The 18622-nt window shown below is 44.5% G+C and overlaps 1 protein-coding gene and 1 long non-coding RNA gene across 2 annotated transcripts; one reads left to right on the forward strand and one right to left on the reverse strand.

Annotated features, from left to right (window-relative positions):
* Positions 1-1832: 1832 nt before the first annotated feature.
* Positions 1833-3106, reverse strand: LOC133271480 (uncharacterized). The gene is made up of 2 exons (XR_009744161.1): positions 3007-3106; positions 1833-2084 (listed from the first exon to the last, which is right to left on the reverse strand). It is a non-coding gene; the product is annotated as an uncharacterized LOC133271480 (long non-coding RNA).
* Positions 3107-8945: 5839 nt separating this feature from the next.
* Positions 8946-17688, forward strand: HMGB1 (high mobility group box 1). The gene is made up of 5 exons (XM_061457556.1): positions 8946-9128; positions 11948-12110; positions 12417-12562; positions 13533-13707; positions 15680-17688. Exons 2-5 carry the CDS (start codon positions 11961-11963, stop codon positions 15854-15856), a joined length of 648 nt encoding a protein of 215 aa, XP_061313540.1. The 5' UTR covers positions 8946-9128; positions 11948-11960; the 3' UTR covers positions 15857-17688.
* The last annotated feature ends 934 nt before the right edge of the window (positions 17689-18622 follow it).

An 18622-nucleotide genomic window follows, 5' to 3' on the forward strand; every position in this document is an offset into this window, starting at 1 on the left:
GGGAGAGCTTGCCCTAGTTTTTTTTTTTCTCTTCAGCACTCCCAGCCCAAGAAATTAGCTCCTCTGGAGTTTCTCAGTGCAATAGATGTTGGGGGGAGTGTGGTGTGTTGCTGTAGTCTGCTCTTACTGTAAACAAAGAAATGGAAATCAAAGGTGGTGTTTTCTCCTCTATTTTTCTGTTGGAATATAAGAGGAAGCACTCTTCAAGACACCCCATTTTCTTCCAGATGAATTTCAGGGGCAACCCATGTGATCCTTTGTCTGAAAAATAGGTAGCAAAAACTTTTCAAGTAGAAAATACCACTCTTGGCTTACCCCTTTAAATTTTCTTCCCAGTCAAACTGTAGTGACCTGTTGTGTTTGTAAGCTACCAAGGATGGTGTGTAGACACCAGAGCCAGAGCAGTGGTGCTGGGAATCACAAGCTCATCTCTGTATCTTTAGACTTGATTAGGGTGATAGTTTGGTATTTTGTTTTTCTTTCCAGAGAAATCTTGCCAGACCATGGGCTAGGTTTCAGTTTTTGTTAGTGTTCTACTTTATCCATGGATGGCACTTGAGATTTGATGACTGGGCTAGCAATTTGTTATGGAGAAAGTAAAGAAACCTCATGCTTTGTTTTTGCATACTTTTTTTTTAATCTGGGTCATGCAGTCTTTTCCCACAATTAACACAGCAAATTCAGATGTCCTGTGAACAGCACTGGAGATGATACTGAGATATATGGGTAGTTAGGAAGATTTTGGTCGAGCCATTCACTGAAATTCATAGAAGTCAAAACATTTGCAAAAGTACATCAGTTCCACTGGTGTTCTGATGTAAAGAAAAAATGAAAACCCTCCTTTTAACCCTTTCTTAAAATGAGGATCAGAGTTTCACAGCTGCAGAGAAATTGTAGAAGCAGGAGGAATCAGCCTGCGTAGGGCAGAATCACCTTAAGCTGGTATCTTAACTCAACATTTTGTATCATGAAACCATGGCCTGAAACTACTGCCTGTCATATCAGATAATATTATACTTGGATTTATTATGTCACTTCATCTTATGTATTGTTTCTAACCTTTTGCAGGGATTGTTTTCCTTTTCTGGTTGCTATTTGTTGGTTTAGGGTGGGGTTGTTGGTTTGGGTTTTTTTGGGTTGCATTGTTGTGTTTATTTTTCCCCCGAGCACCTAGTGTGAGGGAGCTCTGATCCTTGACTTGGCTTCCAGGTACTAGGATAATACAAGTAGTAATCATACCTGCTGCTAAACATTTTCTGCCTTATTTTCATTTGCATTTGTTTGCCTTCAGCTTCCAGTCATTGATTCTTGTTATGCCTTTCTCTGATGGATTAAAGAGCTCTTTAGTACTCACTATTTTCTCCCCAGGAAGGTGCTTTTATCCTGTAATCATGTTACTTCTCAATCTCCCTCTTCCCCCCTCTTTTTAAGATAAACAGATTGAGCTTTTTATAGTTTTCATTATTTTTTTTCACATTCTCAAATCATTTTTGTGGCTCTTTTCTATTCCTTCTCTGTTTTTTTCTATTTAAAAAAGAGACATAAACCTGTATTTTTCTAGTCACATACTTAATTTCTTCACTAGTTATGCCTGTGCTAGCATGGTCAGAAACTGATGGTTTTGCATGATCAGATAAAATAAACAACTACTTACTAGGACTTCAACACATCTGAGTATGTAATTATTAGTGACAGAAAAGGCTGGATCACTTAAAAAAACATTTAACTGCTTCATAAGCTTCAGAAGGGCTATCAGACCAGCAACAGTGGGTGTGCAGGAGAGGTTGCAAAAGTATTTGTGTTGAAGTTTTTAAGGAGACAGAAGCGAAATAAAACTAATAATCTTTATAGTAAAGCAACAAGAATACATCAAAACCCAAAGTGTTAATGGACAACACAGTAATAAGTACTTGCCAAAATTTTGTAGGTTTGAATGGAAAACCTTTGTTAGTAACAGACTGTGTGGGTCTTGGAAAGAGAGACTGAATGGACATGAATATACACATCCCTTATATCTGTTTAATCCCGTAAGTAGCCACTTGCTTATATTTTGAAACCCTGGAATAGTTATGTGATCTGTTATGCTGTAAAAGAAAAAATAACACAGTATCAAGAATATCTTTTGTTATAAAAGCTGTCATCATTAAGTCATATGAGTTCAAATAATCAAAATCCAGAGCTTCAAAGAGGCTCTTGAAAGTTTTACTGCTTCAGTATTTCTTACCAAAGGAGTGGCTATTCGCTTTGATTTTTATCCATGCTGTAGGACAAGGGTGAGTTAAATTTACCCTAAGGAGACTAAGGAGATACCTGCATGGTCAAAGCATCTCAGCCTACCCAGTGACTTTTTATACATAACATGCATATTAACATCTGAATGGAATCCACACTCCCAGATCCATGGAAACCATCAAGTTTTTGTTACATTGAACTACAGAGTATTTAAACTCTCAGTGCTGCAGATCTGTTTAGTGCAAGTTTGTCTAACTTTGCATCTGACACAAATTTGAGGTCACCACATTGACTTTCTATCCGAACTGTCTTGCTTTTTGACTTTGAAAAAAAATGATGCCTTTCATTGTGGCAGTATTCACTCAGTGAAACTTGGGCATATTCAGTAAGGGACTTAAATTTGCTTCAGCAAAATTTAAGTTTATAGAAACATGGTAAATGAGAAAAAGAGGGGAATTAAGAGAATGTAAAAGACTTAAAGTCCTCTAAGACTCCTGAGAAAGGAGTGAAGGTGAATAAGGAAAGAATAGAAAGCCAAGTGGCCTCTAGTTAAGAAAGCACCAATCTAAATAAATTTAGACTACAAGTGTGTGTTAATGAAAAAGTTCAATACCAAGATTCTGCTTGGGGAAGTTGTCTCCCTGCAATGATGACCTGACAGAGCTCTTTTCAAAACAACTGTCTATTGTTGGAAAGAGATGAGAGAAGTGTGCATTCCCTTGAATGCCTTTTGGTATCACAGGCTTAGTCAATACGAAGTATGTAATTTCTTACATCCTAGGTTGCCTCAGTTTCTTCTCTGGGGTCTCTCAAGTCCTGAAGTAGAGTCCTTAAATAAAGGGAGATGACAGCACTGGGAAAGAAGACAATAGAAGGAGCAGGATGGTTAATTATGATAGAAGCTGGACACAGTCTGTAAGAATATTAGCATGACTTCAGTTCTCTGAATGTCCATTTAAGAGGCGATCCTCTTTCCTGAACCAGTAATAAACTGGGATGGCTGCATATAATTTTTGTTTAACCAATGCAGCACCCACTGGAGTATAACATACACTGGATAACTATTCTGGGGGTGTGGAGAGAGATGTGGTGGCTAGAAAAATACTTTGCCATTAAATAGTGCTACTGATCAGTATTTGGTGAGCAGGCACAGCCGCCACAGTGCATTTTCCAGCTTATCTTCTCACCAGAGTATGGGGAAAAAGAGGAGAGAAAGGGGACAGAAAGGAGAGAGATGGAGAAAGGGTAGAATTTTTGAGGCTTCTTCTGCTCTTCCATGATACGTTCTTTGCCCTCCTTAAGTGATTCACTCTGAAAACTTTTAGTACTTATAACCTTCCTTGAGCACCTTATCACATTGGGAAGTTAGCAAGTTAACTGTTGCTGAATATGTGGACAATTCCCCGAATGAATGAGAAGCTCTCCATTGTCTGCCATTGCATTGTCAGGGATGAGACAGACACTACTCTGACAAACATATACACTGGGCTGTATTCATTCAAAGGTCAAGACTGTCCTATCAAACTATGCAAGTTACTTTTTGAAGCTCTGTTTCCTCCAGGAGTTCGTGTAACTGCTTGTATGCAGTATAGATGTCATAGTAGATCCTGTGTAGGATCTACCAGGTAGAGCGTTGCATACTGCATCCCCTATTTCTGTGGATATCCACATCCCATAAATTCACATTATTTTCCTGTTTTGTGGAGATAATACTGTGTTAGGACTTCTAATATCAGGGTCTGTGTTGGTGTTAAGGTGTGTTCTACATATTCAGAAGCAAGTGGTTTAGCCTGTGTTGCAGGTACGGATGGAGTCCTGTATAAAGGATCAGAGTTCAGGTCAGAGCGATGTTTGTATATTGTGTATTTTCAGAAAACTGATGGGAATAGAAGCTCTGTCCCAGTGCTATACCTGGCTCAAGGAATCTTTTCAATTTAGCATGCAGCATTGAGGGCTATCTGTCCCTGGATATGAGGCAACATAACTTGTTGAATCTTCTGGGCTGGATAAAATAGGAAGAATGGAATCTCAGATATTTTTCATCATTTTAGGCCTGGTTGGATTCTGTCTGTTCAGGTGTAGAAGTCTAATAGTGGTGTCAGCTTCAGAAACTTACCTGCCTCTAGACTGAAGTGAGAGAAGCTGTGTACTAATGCCTCTAGAAGAGAGTGTCTATGGAGGTGGGCAGCAACATTGTGAGGTTATTAGAAGCAGCTGATAACTGTTACTTGGTGGTGGACTTGAGTGTGCAATCACATAAATAGTCTGGAGATTTTGGAGAGGAATGGAATATTTGAATCAATGTTTCCAGAAAATTGAAGGGATAAGTAGACCTTACACTGCATGTTGTGCTCTCAGCAAATCAAACATCTCAACAGGTCAATGACTTCAGAAATAGTGCAGTTCTGGAAGAGCATTTCTTCAACTCCTTTTTGCTGTTGAAGCTGAACACAGTTCCCATCTGTCTGAAATTCTGGAGGCACTTAAAGAAGTTATGTACTTGTAGATAAGGAATATGATGCTAAAGGAATCATAAATGTCATAATAGTAAATAATTTACATTACTGTTACCATGAAACAGTTACTTTCTATACACATTTTCACTGTAAGAAAATGTTCATGGCATACTGATCCTCAGAAGAAAAGTCCACATTGACGTATCTTCATCAGTTTTTCCCACTTTATGAGCTGAACAGCATGTACAGTATACACTTTTGCTATGGAAATAAGTTTTCTTGGATACTTTATAACAGCTAATTCCTCAAAAAGAGTACAAATTCTAATGTTATCAATTATACAGGTAAAAGCACCGCGTAAGTGCTGAGCCTGATTTAAGAGCACGTCAGCTCTAGAAACGATGGAATTGTCTGCAGGGCTCATATGTCAACAAAAATCAGCTGGTTCACACATGAAGCCTGGCGAGGAAATTACTGCAGTGGCACATTTGCCATCTCTGCTCCCTGCCTGCCTCTCCCAGACCCTTTCCTTTAGTCAGCTGAGGCAACCTTGTCTGGCTGCTGTTAACACTCCGCAGTTAACGCTCACACATATAGCCTAGCCAGACAGTCATCCATGCTGAAAGGAAAAATGGCCTTCTGATGCCCTGTTCACTAGGTAATGCTTGCTAATAGAAGGGAGCCAGCAATATATGTGGATTACTTGACACAGTCTGAGCAAATCCATCCAGAAAGGTAAAGCAAAGCACATTCCATGCATTGTTACTATTTGCAGACATGCTAAGTCTCATTTCTTTGAATGGAGTCTTTCTCTTCCAGAAATTATTTTAAGGAAATATTTGAAGTATCTCCTGAGGATTTTAAATAAGACACCAGAGGAAAAAAAATGGTTACAAGTCTACACCTAATGAGCAATTGAAAATCGTGTTCATCTGGGGTGTGTAGAGGCTGGCACTGCAGCCTCAGGAAAAGGGCAAATAACAGCCAGTGCTTTTTCCAAATGCACTGTGAACAACCTGCCTGCTGTATGGCTGGAAGTGTTGGAAAACAGCAGTGAGAACCCGAATCACCAGCAGTTCCAGCATGTGCCCAGGGGCCCTGTCTCTGCAGATGTTTTGCTCTCATTTTGAGCTGGAAATGTAACAATTTTATTGAGAAAGGTTTTCAGATCTCATTAAAAATAGCCTAACAGTAGCTTTGGATTTGACTATAAAGCTAGTTTTCATTGTGCCTGTTTCACTGTAATATTCCCTCAATTTTCACCTGAAGAAACAATGATCTTCTTCTTGGGAGGGAGGATGGAGTGACAAAATCTGGAGGCACCGTATCTCTTCATTGTCAAAGCAAGCTATGAAGTCTTCTGCTTTCCAGCCAAAACCACTGGGAGTAAGCAGTGTCTTTCACAGAAAGCAAAATCTGTAAGAGAAGGTGGTGGTGTGGAACAGCCCAGGGGATGTGTGCTGCCCCACATCTTGGGTCTCCTGCATCTCCTGGAATTGATGCAAGCTTCTTTTCTCACCTCTGTCAGCAACCACAGCAATGAAGTAGGCAGACTTTCCAAGGTCTGGCTCCTTATATACTGTGACTTAAATTCTGCTGAAGGAGTCTCACCAAGGCATTTCACAAGGTTATTTTGGGAGCTGCATCTCGCTCTTGATAGGCTTCACTGCCAACCAGGTGGTTTGTACTTCTTGGGATCTCCATCCTTGTTTGTTTTTGCTGGAAGTCTTCAGCTGTGAGCTGTACCGGGAATGAGGTGAAGTGAGAGGATCATTTTAAATACAGTAAAACTCTGTTTTCATCATTCAGTTGGAACTTCTCTGTTTCTACTCAGCAATACACTGGTTAGAAGAATAGGTCTGTCTTTGGAGAGGCCTTCTCTGTTACTTCTAAAGCAAATGCAAACCAAAAGGATGCTTTAAAAAGAGGTTGAGAATACATAGCTGATGTTTCCATCCAAGTTCAGCTTGCTTTGTGTGGAAAAGAAATTGAACCAAAAGGCTCCTTACAAACATTTCTATTAGTTTTTATAAGTAGCCACAAAGTGTATCGTAAAAATTGAGGTATTTGAAGATACGTTATCTAATAGAAATCGGTCTCATTCTTGCTTTGCAATAAGATGTCCAATCCTTGTGACTTTTCCCAAAGTATGCTCTAGTTTGCAGAACACCAAAATTACTAAATAGGGGTTTTGAAACTTCCTGTGCAGCTATGTACTTTTTTATTATTATTGTTTCTGGAGGACTCACAGTAGGCTGTTACATTTTGACCCGAGTATTCTGTGGGCAAAGCCTCTGTGCGTCAAGTCAAAGGTGGCTCATGTTATCCAAGTGATCTCAGTGATTTGCACCTGTCATCTGGAGCGTAATGTAAAACAGATTTGGACTTGAGTAAGGTTTGCAGAAGGAGGAATGTTTGTAAGGTATCAGAAGGGATATGGCACAACATGACATGAATGTCATATAATCAGAACCTCCTCATCACTTGCATTTTGCTAAATTCTTAGCTCTAGACAACAAGTGGGAATAAATGCCTGCCTTTTCCTGCCTTTTGGGTCTGGTTTTGATGGAAGGAACTTTAAAGAAGTTCAGTATGTGCCAAGCTATCAGCTCCTCCGTACCAGGCCATGGAACCACTTGTGCTTGTTGCAGTTTTCCTCTGTTCCATCTCTATGTAAAGGTTTCAACTTTGAGACAAACCAGCCAGAAAAACCTTTCCCTAAGACAGCAACATTAGTGCTTCTTGTTGTTCATGTATTTTCGCATGATGTCACAATGCAGAGCTGCTCTCTTCATGTGTCCATCGGCACTTCACAAATGAGGCAGTTTTAGAGTCATTACATAGAAGGCTCTTTGACTTCTCTAGGGTACCTTGCCAAATGATTGATAATTGTGAAGGAAGACTTTGAATTCATTTGTCTTCTCAAGAGCAAGATCTTGAAAGAAGCACCAGCTTGAGGTGGGGAAATGTTAGGAGGCGACAATCATAAACCAAGCAGCAACAGCAAGTGGCTCAGGCTTTGGATCCAGAACAGAAATTACTGGACTCTGATCAGATGAATACATCTTAAAAGTCATTCTTCCCTTGTAACGGCTGTTATGCTGGTGATATCAGTATCAGGTCACATTAAGAGATGCTCTGTACAATCCTTAAAAATTTTGTAGGCCACCTAAACATGAAAATAGGACAAATCTGTGTGCGCCAGACCACAAACCCTTTGAAACTTCATGGATAAGAGAGGACTTAAAGAGAACATGGTAATTATGTAAATAGTAAAAATGGACTGTTTGCACATGAACATTTGTGACCATATACCCCTCTCTTCATTCAATTTTGTTACTCAGTAAGTGCACTGATAATGCCCTTCAGGGGAGCACAGTGGTTTCTGATACGTCATAGCAGTGCTCCTCACAAGGCTGTTTGCACCAGTGATGAGTGATGCAGATGTGAAGGGTTATTCCTTCTGCTCGAGTTTTCTACATCTGACTCGTGCAATGCAAGCGACTATAACAAAGGAGCAGGGTGCAAGTGGAGGACAGTGAGATGTGGCCCAGGTTACCAACCTTTCCCCGGCCCAGCCTGCCTCTTGCTGGGGCATGGCTCCAGAAGCTCTGAGGACCCGGGAGACTGCCTGCCTGCCGCCCCCGCTCCTTGCACCCCGGGGGTCATGAAGACAGCAAGCACCTTCCGACTCGTTCTTACTCATTGCGGGGAGCAAAAACCCCGACCCACCCCACAGCGCCGTGCAAGCGGGCAGAGCAGCGCACGCAGCAGCTCATGTGCTGGCCCGCGCCATGAGACTGCAAAGCCGGGTGAGAGGCGCGGGGAAACGCGGGCTCGGTTCCTCGAGCCCCGCTGCGCCTCCTTTTCCGCGTCCGTGAAACTGGACGGCACGAGGCTAGAGGGGAGGGGCGCGGAAAGCGCCCGGTGCTCCGCTACCTCCGGGGCCGTGCGGGGATCCCAGCAAGGCAGCGGGGTGCTGCCCGGGAGGCGAGGGGCCGTGGCGCGGCTGGCAGGGCAGTGCCGGCCCGTGCTGCTCCCGGTCGGCGGCGCGGCACCAAGCCGCTACCTCAGAACTCCAACTCCCGCCGCCGCCCGGCTCCCTCAGCTCACTTTTATATTTGCGCGCCCTTTCAATCTTCAGTGACGTGTCCCGCGCCGCTCCCAATCGGCTGAGCTCTCTGGTCAGGACAATGGAAGGGCTTCGGCCAATCGGCGCGGCGGCTGGCTTGGCGGCAGCCAATGGGGATGGGGCTGTGTTGAGAGTAATGTTACCAGCGTTGAGAGTGTGAGGAGGCTGCGTATCGATCCCGCTCTCACAGCCATTGCGGTGCACCGGGCTACACAGGGACCCAGGCAGCGCTGGGGCCGGGCGGGCGGCCGGGGTAGCGTCTCTGGGGCTCGGGACCGAGCTAGGGCTGCGTGCCGACTGTGACACCGGTGAGTACGCGCCGGGGGCCGCTGGGCTGGCCGGGCGCGCTCGCTCGCTCGCTCGCAGCCGGGCGGTGAGCCGGTGCTGGCCGCCGTGCCGCCGCAGCTGCCTGGCCGCGGAGCGCGGGGCAGCGCTGGCTCTGGCTCCGGCACACAAAGGCGAGCCGAGCTGTGCCCAGGAGACCCTTCCCTGGCGGAGAGCCCCCCGGCCGGGGCGGGGCGGGGGCGCGAGGGGCGCGGGCGGCTGGCGACTTCGGAAGCGGGGCGGCGGGAGGGAGGAAAGGAGGAAAGGGAGACGGGCGAACGCAGCTGCCCGGGCGGGGAGCCGTGGTGACCAAGGGTCGCCCGCCGCGGGGGGCGCGGGCCGCGCCGTGCCCCGCCGTAAGCCGCTTACGGTACCTCGCCGTAGCCATCGCTGCGGCGGCGGGGCAGCTGGCGGGCACAGGCGCGGCGAGGCGGCGGGGGGCTTCGGGCGGGCCACGCCGCGCTGCTGGCCCTCGGCGAGCCAGCGGGGAGCGCGGGGGCAGCGGGGCGCGGGTCGGGGAGCCGCTGGCCCCTCGGCCGCCCGGCTGTAACATGGCTGACGGGAGCCGCGAGCGAGAAAACAAGGCGAGCGGCGGCGGAGCAGAGAGGCGCTCGGGCGGGCGGGGGCGCAGTTCGGGGGAACTTTTTTTTCTGCAGCCGCCGCCGCTCTCCGGAGCGCGGGGCCCGCGGCCCAGGGGCTGCGCGGCTCTGCGGGGAACGGAGCGAGCGGGGGTCTCCGCCGGGGCTCTGCTCGCGTCGCCGGGGCTCGGGCAGGCGCTGGAAGCGCGCCGGCCTCGCCCCCCTCAGCTCCCCGCTCAGCTCTCCTCTCCCCGTCTACCCCCCGCCCGCCCTCCCCCGGCTGCAATGGCTGAGTGTGTGCGCCAGGGTAGCGGGCGCGCTCACACAAAGGGAAGGGAGGAAGGAGCCATGTTCTCTGCGCGGCGGCGAGCGCGGGCGACGCCAGCAGCGGCCATTCCGCACCGCCCAGCCGCTGCCGACGCCCCCGCGGGACGGGGGTCGCCGCCCTGCCCCGCCGCTGTCCCTCAGCGGGGGTCCCGCGGCGTGGCCTGCCCGCCGGGCCGCGGGGGGGTGTGGTGGCGGGGAGGGGGGGGCGGGCTGCTCCGTCTCCTCAGCGTACAAAATGGAAGGAGACTCGGCGGCGGGTGACCTCCTCCGCCAGGAGCCTGCGCCATGGCGGCCGCCACCGCTGCTGCGGCGGCGCAGGCCTCGCCTCAACGGGCAGGCCTCATGGCGGCGGAGAGCGGGGCAGGCCTGGGGCGGCGCGCCCAGCTGTGGGGGCACGGGGACGGCGGCCGGGAGGGCGCTTTGTCCCGGGGCTGCGAGCGGTGGCCGGGAGAGGGGGTCGCCGCCTGCGGGCAGCCGCAGCCTCGGCTGCCAGCGCTGGACATGTGCTCGCTGCCCGTCGGCTGGGGGCCCTCGTGTGAACGCAGAATAAAACTTCCACAGCTCCTTTGGCATAACCAGACTCCTTTTTTTCCCCTTTTCTTCTATTTTTCTTCATTTTGTCTTCTTCCCCCACCTCCAGCAGGTCTTTTAAGGGACTTGAGAAGTTTTCTGAGCCCCCCTCGCAGGGGAAGCGTCCAAAATGGCGGGAAGGAGGCTTTTAAACGCCAACTCACTGTCGCAGCGCCGGCGTTGCGGTGCTTACTCCTTCCCACACCCTGTGGAACACCCCTGCCCCGGCCCTCCTGCCTGCCCCCCGGCCGCTAGGCAAGCCCGGGATGCCGGTTGGCTCTGGAAACATCTCCATGGCACGCAGGAGCCGCTCCTGGTTCTTCAGCCCTCTTGTTTACTTGATAGAAACTTCAAACCGGACGTGTTTAGTCACAGAGCAGAAATCTGTTTCTGTCTATCCGCCAAACCGATAGGAAATACTGCTTCTGTGGCAACATGGGCAGGCGGTGCGTGCCACTCGTTTCTGTCTTTTCTCAAGCGTTTCTTTCAATTCCTGCTGAAGAGCTGAGTTTGTCAGTGTGCAAGTGGCTTTTTCCAGGGAGCTATGAAGAAATACTCTGAATGTCTGACTCGGGTGTGAAAGTTTCAGGAAGGTGTTTTTCATTCCCTCTCAGACCCTGAAAGAGTCAGATAGACATTGTGGGGAGCAGCTCTGCCATTCGTATGTAAATGTCGTACTTTCAGCATCCCTGGCTTGGTTGTAACATGTTTGACTGAGTGGTGTTTCATTCCTGTATTTCTAGGTACGCATACAAAGGGAGAATAGGCTTTTGCAGTATACGGAAAAGAAGGGTGATAATTTATGGCATATAACATTTAAAAAAAATAATACACGTATTTAGTAAATGAGCATCCAAGGCTTTCAGGGGAGGGGGACAGAAACACGGGCTGTAGGAAGAGAGAATTCGGTAACCCAGAGGACCAGCTGAGACACGGTAGTCTGGTACTTTTTCCTTCCTTTCATTACAACTTATTCTTTTCAAGCATATGATTGATACACTAGCAGTGATCACCACTAACTGCAGTCTCCACTGCAGTAGTTGCCTTCAGATTGCTTAGAAGGGGCATTTTTATTTGCAGGGGATCAGACCTGCATGTTTTGAAGGCTGTTTGAGATGTGAAGTTTCTTGTGTCTAGGTCACCTCAACCAGTGGTGGCAGAAATCTGCCATAAATTATCCATAAGAGAAACTTCTTCCCATCGTACGATCTCTGAATACTGCCCCAACGGGTTGTGTTTGGTCTGATCCTTCATTGTGGCTTATTCTTCCCACCTTGGTTTGTAGCAAGTACAGGTTTTAAAGGTGTCTTTTTTTCACTTTGTTACAGAAAATCATCCAAAATGGGCAAAGGCGATCCTAAGAAGCCGAGAGGTAAAATGTCTTCATATGCCTTCTTTGTGCAAACCTGCCGGGAGGAGCACAAGAAGAAACATCCAGATGCTTCAGTGAACTTTTCAGAGTTCTCAAAAAAGTGCTCAGAACGGTGGAAGGTAGGAATAACCACTGGGGATCCGTGTTGGTACCCCCGATGATTATTTTAATCAAAACCCTAAGTGACTGCTTTGTGTGAAACTATCCGAGACTGTAAATGATCTCTTTAAAGTTCAGGTTTTAGATAAGTATGAAGTGCAGTTACAAGATGAGTGGTAACAGTCCACTGTTCTTGCCTTACCTTTAGCTCCCACAACTCATATTTTTGAATGGACTTGGATATGCTTATGAATCTTAACATACCATTCCGATCCTTATGGGTTCTTTCCAAGTTGACATACTCTGTGATTGTAATTGCCTTCCAGACTATGTCTTCTAAGGAGAAAGGGAAGTTTGAAGATATGGCAAAGGCCGACAAGCTTCGTTATGAAAAAGAAATGAAAAACTATGTACCACCTAAGGGGGAAACAAAAAAGAAGTTCAAGGATCCAAATGCACCGAAGAGGCCTCCGTAAGTAGATTTCTAGTTTTAGCTTATCTAGTTCAGGACCATCATACTGGAGTGTATCTGTAAGATGATCATGTTACCCCGGTTTAGGAACTTCAGAAATACAAAGATGACATTGATTTTCCTGACCAGTAGCATAAAGATGGGTTGAAATTTTAGTTAGAAATACTAGGTCTTTATTTCCAGGCTCATATGTTATCAGAGCTGGAATAATGTCAGCCTCTGAAAGTAGGTACAAAAAACCAACAACGTGTAGTTCAGATTTTTTTCGATTTCTGTTAAGAGCATAAATTCTAGTGTAAAATGGCAATGAAATACTTCAAGCCCTACTCTCGTCACCTGCTTGAGCAAAGTTTTTGATTGGCAGCTCACTTAAAATTACAGCCTTTTACACAGAACAGATTAGAGGGATGATCTTGACAAAACCAGCTTGGAGAATTAAAACTTCAGTCACTACAAAACGACAACTGACTTCGGATTCACCTCCTACTCAACATCAGTACTTGGTAGCAATACAGTTTTCGTCTGTGTATGTATTAAGTGGAGCTAATGCTGAAGGGAACAGGGAAGTTCCAGTAGAAGTGAATGTTCTTACTTGGGCTGATGCTGTCATCTGAAAATACTAAGTTTTGTAATAAATAATGCAGCTTCTCCATCTTTTAACAGTTCTGACTTAAAATTTTCTCCTCTGGCATCATGCACTTGTTTTTTGAGATGTTGTCAGCAGATGGTATGCAAAATTTGCCCTTCTGAGGGTCCTGCTGAAAATCGGACCAGATGTGTGGCATTACTTAAGAAACAAGGATGCGTTAAGTTTTCGAAGTAGTTTGTTCAGTTTTAATGCTTTCCATTGTCATTAATGTTTGTCTCGCTTGAAGGAGCTTTTCCAAGACACTCTTTAAGAAAAAGCAGCTAGGTTCACAAAACTTTGAGTCTAAAATTAAAATAATGTTTTCTTTTTTTAACTCTTTAGTTCGGCTTTTTTCTTGTTTTGCTCTGAGTTTCGTCCAAAAATCAAAGGAGAACATCCTGGTCTGTCCATTGGGGATGTTGCAAAGAAACTGGGAGAGATGTGGAACAACACTGCTGCAGATGATAAACAGCCTTATGAAAAAAAGGCTGCCAAACTGAAGGAGAAGTATGAAAAGGTAACATTGACATTTATGGAGATGTTTTGGGGAGGTCAAGCCTTAATTTAGACTTTTTTTTTTCCCCTTCTTACATACTCTGATGCTGCAAATTATAGTATGTCAGTGACAAATTTGATCGTATTTATTGGAAAATACCCTCAGAATAAGGAGGCCTGAAGTTTGTTACCGTAACACTAAGTTGCAGTCCCTTGTGTTCAGCTGTTTGCATTCATCTGTAGTTCAAGACCATTAGTGATGGCTTGCCGGATGCCATGGTGTCTCTCATTATTAGAACCACAGGTCACAGCAGTATCTGAGTTCAGTTGTTAGTATTAAGTAACACAAGTGAAGAATAAACTGATTCTCCCTAATTTTGGAGGGACTGATGAGCATCCCTGAATGTTAAGATTACCAATACACAGCTTTCTTAAATATATTCTTGGGATAATGTCAAAGCACTAACGAGATACTAGTTTTAGACATGTTTTTCCCAGTACCTGGTTTGTACCCAGCTACTTTCTAGTAATTAAGCATAGTTAATAAACATACGAAGCAGCATGTCATATAATTTCTTTGATTATTAAAGCTAAATCCCCCCACCATGATGGGAGCTGTGGAACTGCTTTGCACACCCAGGGTAGCACTTTGTGGTTTTATTTCCAGAGGCAGATTCCCATCCTAGCACAAGGAAACTTAAGGGAGGAGGAGATCCATGTTAGCATCCCCAGATGATGCTTTACAATGGATCAGCAGCTACCTATAACTAATGTATACCACATATATATATATATAGCCATTTGTGTGCTGTGACCTTCCTCTGGTATTTCTCCTGTTGGCAAACAAAACCACTTTAAAATTACAGCATTTTAGTGATCAAGGTGGCTCCTTTGAGTCCTAATTATGTGCTGGAGAGGAATTGCAGGTCTCAAAGCTTTCTCACATTGTCCTTCCTGTGCAGCTTAAACTCTTCAGCATGGCAATTGTTTGTATGTACAGCCAAGGCAACTCAGAAGAGACTTTTTAAGTGGTAGAATTATTAATCTTTGTTCCCAGGTACTGATCTCCACTAGTACTGCCTGTATTTCTTAGAATTACAAATGGGATTTCACTGCTTGATTTGGTGGATATCGTATCTTCTACAGATTCCATGCTGAGCTTTGAGAAAGTCTGCAGGAACTGAGATTAGTGGTGTAATGTTTGCTGGGTGGGGAATACTGGGAGGTTTGGGCCATCTGCATAAGTGTGTTGATGTTTCTCTGTTGCTGGTATGTTTCAGTCCTGTAGATTGATTCTGTTACATAATTGTTTTTGTTACTTTGGCACAAAGTTGGGAATCACTGCTTTTCTGACCTGGCCTTCCAGGTACAGTTTTGACTTCCCTGTAACAGGAACTGAATTTTATGCATTATAAATGACTGAAATAAATTTATTGCATGCAGAAGGTGGCACTGTCTACCCTTTAATCAAGTTATACCTTTTATTTTGTAAACTTCAGTTAGGCAGAATTCTGTATAACTGCTCTTCACTGGGGCGTAACATTGTGAATATTAGGACATGTCATTCCAAGGTGTTCTTGATGGCTAATTACAATCTTGTGCCTCAAACAAGGATTTTCCTGTGCCTTTCCTTAGGCATTGTAGAATTTAGGGCTACAAAGGGACCTTAAGAGGTCTCCCTACTTCATTTCCTTATGGGACAGTGGGCTCAGCTGTGGTTTTACAATCTGAGGCAGCAGCTTTCCCAGAAGTTTAATAGCAGAGGCTTCTCAGTGTGTTCCAGCTTGCCGGTATCATTTCTGTGTTAGAGGGTTCCCCTTTTTCCAGCCTTGGGCCTCAGCTCCCTTTGTAACTGCAGCTACAGTGCCCAGTCCTACCCCTGCGGATGTGGAGAAGGGGCAGATACCTGGGGGTGGGGGGCTTCGTTTAGCAGTTGCTCAGAGCACTTGGCTGGTTACATCTTTGAGAGATTCTTCCTGCTTTTCTCCTCCAAGGATATTGCTGCATACCGGGCCAAAGGGAAGGTTGATGCAGGCAAAAAAGTAGTTGCCAAGGCTGAGAAGAGCAAGAAGAAGAAGGAGGAGGAGGAAGATGAGGATGAGGATGAAGAGGATGAAGATGATGAAGAAGAGGAAGAGGAGGAGGATGAAGATGATGATGATGATGAATAAGTCTCTTTTAGAGCAATTTCTTTCTTGTCTATAAAGCATTTAACCCCCCTGTACACAACTCACTCCTTTTAAAGAAAAAAAAAAACAAAAACAAAACAAAATTGAAATGTAAGGCTGTGTAAGATTTGTTTTTAAACTGTACAGTGTCTCTTTTTTTGTATAGTTAACACACTACCGAATGTGTCTTTAGATAGCCCTGTCCTTAGTGGTATTTCAACGGCCACTAACCTTGCCTGGTACAGTGTGGGGGTTGTAAATTGGCATGGGAGTTTTAAAGCAGGTTCTTGTTGGTGCACAGCACAAATTAGTTCTACATGGGGATGTAGTTCCTTTTTCATCTTCAGTTGTCTCTGCATCATAAAAAATAATTGTTGTTCTGTTAACTGAATACCACTCTGTAATTGCGAAAAGGAGAAACAAGAAAAGTTGCAGCTGTTTTGTTGACATTCTGAATGCTTCTAAGTAAATACAATTTTTTTTTTATTAGTATTGTTGTCCTTTCAATAGGTGCCCTTGGAAAATCATCCTTTTTCTTTTCTCTTTTTTTTTTTTTTTTTTTGAGGGGAACTCATCTTTTGCTTTATTGAATGCCCGTATGGGATCACGGGAATATTACAGTTTTCATCTTTAATATAACCAGCTGATAAACAAAGCTTTGATCTGCATACCCTGCATAATCGGGATAGGGTAAGAAAAGAAATATGTAGGCATGTAATGAATGAACATTCTTCCATAACTGGAAACAAACCAACAAAAAAATTCAATCTCAACAACCTGAAACTTGCTCAGATTTTTGTGAAATGTAATATTCTAGTGAGTTGCATGAGTTTACCAGTCTTGGAGAGTTGAGAAGTATAGAGTTCAATTTTACAGGAATGGAATACTTGGGGGGCGAGGGAGGGCGGGGAGGGAGGGAATGTTCAATTTTGTCCTCGAAGGACCCATAGGAAGAGCGTATGCCCGTCTGGTGTGGAGGCATTTACAGGTGTGATTCCGTTACCGTGTAATGGAAGTTGGATTTGTAAATCTCTGGACACTTGCGAGCGATGACCATACCTAAAATGTGTAAAGTTAAAAGCATGAAACTACCGTATTATTTTTTGGTGACAGGTCTGGTGATGGCCACGGGCTTTATACCATGAAACTCTCCTGGTAGCAAATGGCCCACGAGAAATGAATTTTCTTTCTAAGATTTCTATAAATGGTACCATTATTATTTGTTAAATCTATGTAAATTCATATTTGTATTCTTGAAATTCTAGTTTTAGCCCTTTAAACAAAGCTGTATATTGTCTCAAATTGAAAATGAGATAAGATGTATTTTTCCTGTTAGGTTTTATACCGCACTCTTGATGTTTGCCCATTTTTAAGTTAAATATAGCTGTATGGAAAAGTACATTTTATTAAATTTTGCATTAAAAAATGAAATGTTTATGGTATACCAACAATGTCTAATTTGGTCAACTATAGTTCTCTTCCAAAACCAAAGCTAAGGGGTTTTTTGCATATTTAGTAAAACTTCAAGTGCTGGCAACTGTAACTATTTTCACATATACCTGCTTACCAGTCTGGGGGACAATTTGGCAATTTTGTGGTTACAAAATTATGGTTCTCTTAAGTGCCAGTGTTTAAAAAAAAAACAAAAAAAGGCAAAAAAAAAAAAAAGGCATTCTTGTAATTTTACACGCTTTTGTGATGGAGTATTGTTTTGTTATACAATTTTGACTTTCAGATTCTTATTTCAATTTGCATTTATGTATAACTTCAGGAGAAATATTGAACATCTGAATCCTGGATGATACTAATAAACTAATAATTGCAGAGGTTTTAAATACTTAGTTAAATGGCTCACTTAATATTCTAAGGGGCTTTTTTGTGTGTGTGTTGGTGTTTGCAGCTATGCACATCCCTGCTTTCTGTTCAAGGCAGAACAATGCTATCCATGAGGTCTTGGGATAGAAAGCTTAGGACAGAGTTTGTTTTTTTCTCCTTAAACTGCATATCGACCGTTTAAATGCTCATAACTAATTGCAAATAAATTTTCTGTGCTGAAGGGTTTTTTTGTTTCCCCAGGTCGTCAGAGGAAAGTAGACGCGTTCCTTGTTCTTGGAACAAACATGCTTAATGAGATCCCTGTAATGTTGTGCCTTTGTTCTCGGTGCTTGATGCTGACAGAAGTAACCTAGAGGACTCAGCTGATGTTAAAAGATGAGTAGCAAGCACTTCCCCAGCAGCCAGGCGCGGTGTTTGCATCGACTGTTGGGGTTAGCACATTGATAACAAACAGTGTGCTCAAGGCTGGAGAGGGTAGGTAATACAATCATTACAAACTCTACTTTGTGACTATGAGACCCACCCAGTGCTATGCTGCAGGGGTGGATGGTAGCTGGGAGGTGCACCAAAGACTGGACCTCTCCAGAACAGCTGTTGCTTTCTCATGAGCAGTTGATACCTGTCTAAATCATCTGAGCTTGCACATGTGTATTGGACTGAAGTCTTGTGTCTTTCAGAAAGCTGTTTTGAAACAATGAAGCTCCTATTTCTAAAGGGGAAATATCACGGGTAAATTAATTCTTATAAAATCAAGAGTTCAGAATTGATGCTGGAAGGGACCTCCCCTTTCTCCATCTGTGGTCCTCTGTGAGTTACAGCTGTTACTCCTCTTGGTTGAAATTCTACCTCATTCTGAGCACCCATGTGTCCAACTTGACTGCTGTGGGATTGCTTGATCTGAGGTCAGTTATTGCTGACATTGAATCTACCTCT

Source organism: Pezoporus flaviventris, unplaced genomic scaffold (assembly GCF_033815535.1).
Source record: "Pezoporus flaviventris isolate CSIRO_AGI_PZ_B2104156 unplaced genomic scaffold, CSIRO_AGI_Pfla_v1 ptg000025l, whole genome shotgun sequence".
NCBI lineage: Eukaryota > Metazoa > Chordata > Aves > Psittaciformes > Psittacidae > Pezoporus > Pezoporus flaviventris.